Source organism: Myotis davidii, unplaced genomic scaffold, assembly GCF_000327345.1.
Source record: "Myotis davidii unplaced genomic scaffold, ASM32734v1 scaffold599, whole genome shotgun sequence".
In the NCBI taxonomy this organism is placed as follows: domain Eukaryota; kingdom Metazoa; phylum Chordata; class Mammalia; order Chiroptera; family Vespertilionidae; genus Myotis; species Myotis davidii.
Window position 1 is genome coordinate 355,344 of NW_006290772.1, and position 4,997 is coordinate 360,340.

General features: G+C 62.1%; 1 protein-coding gene across 1 annotated transcript in view; it reads left to right on the forward strand.

The window, feature by feature from the left end:
* The first annotated feature begins 241 nt into the window (after positions 1 to 241).
* Positions 242 to 4,997, forward strand: part of CASKIN1 (CASK interacting protein 1) — a 15,034-nt gene continuing 10,278 nt past the window's right edge. Inside the window, exons 1-14 of the mRNA XM_006763945.2 lie at positions 242 to 247; positions 469 to 518; positions 625 to 722; positions 923 to 1,068; positions 1,149 to 1,244; positions 1,372 to 1,502; positions 1,976 to 2,084; positions 2,174 to 2,282; positions 2,370 to 2,464; positions 2,584 to 2,701; positions 3,725 to 3,826; positions 3,908 to 3,996; positions 4,073 to 4,157; positions 4,243 to 4,359. Of these exons, the coding sequence (XP_006764008.1) occupies positions 925 to 1,068; positions 1,149 to 1,244; positions 1,372 to 1,502; positions 1,976 to 2,084; positions 2,174 to 2,282; positions 2,370 to 2,464; positions 2,584 to 2,701; positions 3,725 to 3,826; positions 3,908 to 3,996; positions 4,073 to 4,157; positions 4,243 to 4,359 (1,195 nt within the window). The 5' untranslated portion in view covers positions 242 to 247; positions 469 to 518; positions 625 to 722; positions 923 to 924. The remainder of the gene's footprint in view (positions 248 to 468; positions 519 to 624; positions 723 to 922; positions 1,069 to 1,148; positions 1,245 to 1,371; positions 1,503 to 1,975; positions 2,085 to 2,173; positions 2,283 to 2,369; positions 2,465 to 2,583; positions 2,702 to 3,724; positions 3,827 to 3,907; positions 3,997 to 4,072; positions 4,158 to 4,242; positions 4,360 to 4,997) is intronic.

Consider the following 4,997-nt stretch of genomic DNA (forward strand, 5'->3'; position numbering starts at 1 on the left):
CAGATCTTCCCTCAGAGATACCCTCATTTCTGATGTCCCAGCCTTCCCGGGCCACCCCCAGCCCATCTGGGTCCTTCTGAAAGACAGATTGGGCCGGCTCCCTCCCTCCCACTATCGGCCGGGGATGCGTGTGCACATGTGTGTGCCTGTGTGGGTGCACCATCCTGGCTTCTGTCCGCAGGCAGGGCCAGGCCTGAGACCTTGGACCTGCGAACCTCCCAACATCTTAGTTTAGTGGGAAACCAAGGTCTAAAGAGCTGGAGCTGAGTGCAGGGAACAGAGTTGAGTGAGTGAATGAATGTTTTTCAGACTAAACACTTAGATAGCTTTGGCTCGGAGCCTGCCAGGGAGCCAGCTAGCACCCTCTGCCTGCTTTTAAGCTGCGGGAGTGGGCTAGGGCCCGGGCTGACTGCGGGAGGGGCTGGGCAGAGCCTCCAGCTCACTTGTGTCTCCTTCCCACTCCCAGAGCTCCTGGGCTCCACCAAGAAGATCAATGTCAACTTTCAGGACCCGGATGGGTGAGTTCTCAGGCAGGGCAATGCCAGATGGGATGGGGGCCAAAGGGCTTCTGGGGGAGGCTGGGTGCCTGAGTCCCTACCCATACGTGTCTGTCACCTGTCCCAGCTTCTCTGCCCTGCACCACGCGGCCCTGAATGGCAACACGGAATTGATCACCCTGCTGCTGGAGGCCCAGGCTGCCGTAGACATCAAGGACAACAAAGGCAAGGCCTGTCAGGGACCTCAGAGCCAGGGGGTGGGTTGAGATCAGGGGTCCCTTGAGGACTGGATGGTTCTTCAATTGAGGTCTCCACCCAGGGTCTCAGGCTGGGTCTAGGCAGGTCCTCATGGGCTCTGCACCCTAGAGGTCAGGGGTGGGCCCAGGGTGAGAGACCAGCTCCCAGTGGCTCCTGCCTGCCCCCAGGCATGCGGCCACTGCACTATGCGGCCTGGCAGGGCCGGAAGGAGCCCATGAAGCTGGTGCTAAAGGCAGGCTCAGCGGTGAACATCCCATCAGACGAGGGCCACATCCCCCTCCACCTAGCGGCCCAGCACGGTCACTACGATGTGGTGAGGACCACCGCGGGGGGTTACGCGTGTGGGAGGCGCGAGCCTGGCAGCACGGGGCTGAATGCGCTCCGCACCCGCAGTCCGAGATGCTGCTGCAGCACCAGTCGAACCCGTGCATGGTGGACAGCGCCGGGAAGACGCCTCTGGACCTGGCCTGCGAGTTCGGCCGTGTTGGGGTAAGTCTCCCAGGAGCTGAGAGCCACTCCATCTGCTCTGCTGCCTCTTCTGGGGTTGGAGTTGGGGACAGACCTGCAACCCCCTGGCCTGTTTCTGGGTGCCCCCTACTCTGACCCCTCCTTCAAGGTGGTCCAGCTGCTCCTGAGCAGCAACATGTGCACAGCCTTGCTGGAGCCCCGGCCGGGGGACACCACCGACCCCAATGGAACCAGCCCCTTGCACCTGGCAGCCAAGAACGGCCACATTGACATCATCAGGTACGGTGCTGTGGGGGTGGGGTTCCCAGCTCTGGGGCTCTGCTCCTGGCTTGGTGATAAGATGGGAGCAGTCTCGGAGCTATGGCCTCTGGATGCCCCGGGCACCTCCAGCTACCCACACGAGGGATGTGCTAGAATGGGGTGGGAGTGGGCATGGATAGCCACATAGCCGGGGCTCTGCTGCAGTCCTGTCACTCGCTGGGTGACTTCGCGGATACACTGAACCTCTCTGGGCCTCAGTGTTCCCATGGGCCTCACAGCAGAGCCAGTGGGAAAAGACGAGGTAGCTGCTGTGAAGGGTTAGCACAGGGCGGGCACTTCCACAAGTGCTTCGTCACTGTCAGGTACGTTGTCAGGGAGATGGGTAGGGCTGGTCAATCCTTAGGCCCTTGGAAATCGGGGCTCAGCTTTGGGGTGCTGGGGCCGAGGGCTCCTGCTGTAGGCCCCGCCCGCTCCCCCGGCCTTCCCGCCAGACTCCTGCTCCAAGCTGGCATTGACATTAACCGCCAGACCAAGGCCGGCACAGCCCTGCACGAGGCTGCGCTCTGTGGGAAGACAGAAGTGGTTCGGCTGCTGCTGGACGTGAGTTGGAGGCCCAGGGGGAGCTGGGTCCAAGGCAGGGTTGGGAGAACGGGGTGCTCTTGACAGACCTCCCCTCCTGGCCCCTGCAGAACGGGATCAATGCCCACGTGAGGAACACGTACAGCCAGACGGCCCTGGACATCGTGCACCAGTTCACCACGTCACAGGCCAGCAAGGAGATCAAGCAGCTGCTGCGAGGTGGGCCCAGGTCGGGCAGAGGGTCCGGGGCGGGGCCTGGGCCAGGCTGGTTCGAAGGACTGGGGAGTCTACCTCCTGTGTCCCCAGAGGCCTCGGCGGCTCTGCAGGTCCGGGCGACCCAAGATTATTGCAACAACTATGACCTGACCAGCCTCAACGTGAAAGCCGGGGATATCATCACAGTAAGGATGGCCTGGGGCTGTGGAGCTGGGATGCTCACCCCACATTCCCCCTCAGCGATTGGGGAGCCAGTTGACCCAGAAGTCTCCCTGCGTGTGCTCTCCCCACCTCATCTGGCCAGGTCCTTGAACAGCATCCAGATGGCCGATGGAAGGGCTGTATCCATGACAACCGGACAGGCAATGACCGGGTGGGCTACTTCCCATCCTCCCTGGGTGAGGCCATTGTCAAGCGAGCAGGCAAGTCCTACCCAGGTCTGGGCTTGGGGGCCAGAAGGGAGGAAGTGCACATGTGTGTTGGATGGCAGGGCAAGGACCGAGCTCTAGCCATGGCTAGGTGCAGGGTCCAAAGTGGTGTTCAGAAGTGTGTCCTGCCAGCTGTCTCCTCAGTGTCCTCATGCCCATTCCTTCATTTATTCAACCGACATTGCACACTGACCACTAGGAATAGATGGCGACTCAGATGGACATCAGTCCTGCTTTCAAGGAGCTTGCCCCCAGGGAGGGAGGGGAGCAGGGGACAGTGAAGTAACCACAGAATGAAACACACCAGCCAATGGCACAGAATGTGGATGGAGACCTGCTTTAGATGTGGTGGCCAGAGAAGGCCCTGATAAATGGGAGGGACTGGCTACAGGCAGAGCAATCCAGGCAGTGGGAACCACATGTGCAAAGGCACTGAGGCAGGAAAGACCGTGATGTGTGTAAGGGTCCATAGGAGGCCAGCATGGCTGGCGCAGAGTTAGGGAGAGGGAGGGGGGTGAGGACATGGCCACAGGGCCACCGAGTGGTTTCAGGCAGGGGACTGGTGAGATCACAGAGGTGGACAGGTGGGATGAAAGAGAGAGTGGTCCAGTTAGGCGATGTGGCTAGTCTACCCATCTAACTGGACCACTAGTTCTCCTGGGGTGGAGAGCCTCGCCCCAGGCTCCTGGGTGCCTCTTTCCTCCCCGCTGTTCCCCTGGCACAGAGGAGGTTTCACCCTCTGGCAACCTGCACCCACCCCCCCAACAGGACCACAGGGCCACTGGTAAGCTGGCCGGATAGCCTGGCGTGGGCTCCTCTCTGCCACATGCTCCTGCTCTCCAACGTCCGGTGTGGGGAGGGGGTCTTCTAAGGGCTCTCAGGACAGGAGGAGACTGTTGTGCATGTGTTGGGCCTCTACCTAGGCTTGGGGCTGGGCCAGGGGACACCCTCCTTTCGGTGTCTGGCTCCCAGGCCTGGGCTGGTCCAATACTCAGGGAGGCTATGGTTGGCCCACAGGTTCCCGAGCAGGTGCTGAGCAAAGCTCACCTCAGGGAGGCAGCTTGCCGGGACCCTCTGCACCCCCTGAGGAGATCTGGGTGCTGAGGAAGCCTTTTGCAGGTAGGTGGGGGCCTCTGGAGGGCAGGGCAGCTCCCAAGCGAGGCGGGGCCAGCGCTGGCTGATGCTCCCTTGCGCTGGCAGGTGGGGACCGCAGTGGCAGCTTGAGCAGTGTGGCTGTTGGCCGGAGCAGCGGGGCCCACAGCCTGCACGCAGGCTCTGAAGGGGTCAAGGTAGGTGGGGTGGTGACGGGGCCGGGGCGGCCTGGGCCCAGAGCAGCGCTGGCCAGCTGATCTGTCTGGGTTGCAGCTCTTGGCAACAGTGCTCTCCCAGAAGTCCATCTCCGAGTCTAGCCCCGGGGACAGCCCCGTGAAGCCTCTGGAGGGGTCAGCAGGTAAGAGCAAGGACGCAGCACCACTGTCCTGGCTGACAGGTAGCCTTTGAGCAGCCCTTGGCCCACCGTGCCCTCTCCTCCCCAGGGGCGGCCAGGTCCCAGCCTCCAGTGGCCCATGCTGGGCAGGTCTATGCGGAACTGCCGTCCAAGAAGCTGGAGCCGGCATCGGAGGGCAAGGTACAGGGCCTGGGCTGGCAGCAGGGAGGGGTGCCCGGGGCAGCCTGCCTGGCCTGGCCACAGTACAGCCGGGGGCTCTTGACAGGCTAGCCCCCTCCTTCTGTCTGTGTCAGTCTGTGTGTGTAGGTGTTGTCTATTGTGTGGGCTGTGCGTGTGAATTAGTACATGTAAGAAGCGTGCACAGGTGTGAGGTGAACAAGGGTGTGCATGTGTGTGTGGTGTGACTGTGAGGCGGGCACGTGTGCATGTGTGCGTGTGTATGAAATGGCACGAGTGAGACAAGACGAGTTGTGTACATGGGTGAGGTGGGTCCTGTGTGCATGACTTGCGTGCTGGGGAAGGTGGGAGCTGCCGGCTGAGTCCTGCAAACTTCTGGGCAAAGCTCACCTTCCAGGGACTGAGGGGCAGACTGAGGCCCCATCCTAGAGCCTCACCTGGGGCCACACTGCAGGGTGTCCCTGGTGCAGGAATGGGGGGGATGGTCAGACGCAGCTGAACCTTCCTGGTGGAGAGCAGAGCGATGCTGCAGTGCCGTGCGGAGCTCAAGACAGCGGCAGCCAGGACCACAGAGTGAGGAGGGAGCACCGGTGCCAGACTGACGGGGGCCTAGCTGCACGTGGACCCGTGGACGGCAGACTGAGCTGACACAGAGGAGGCACCGCG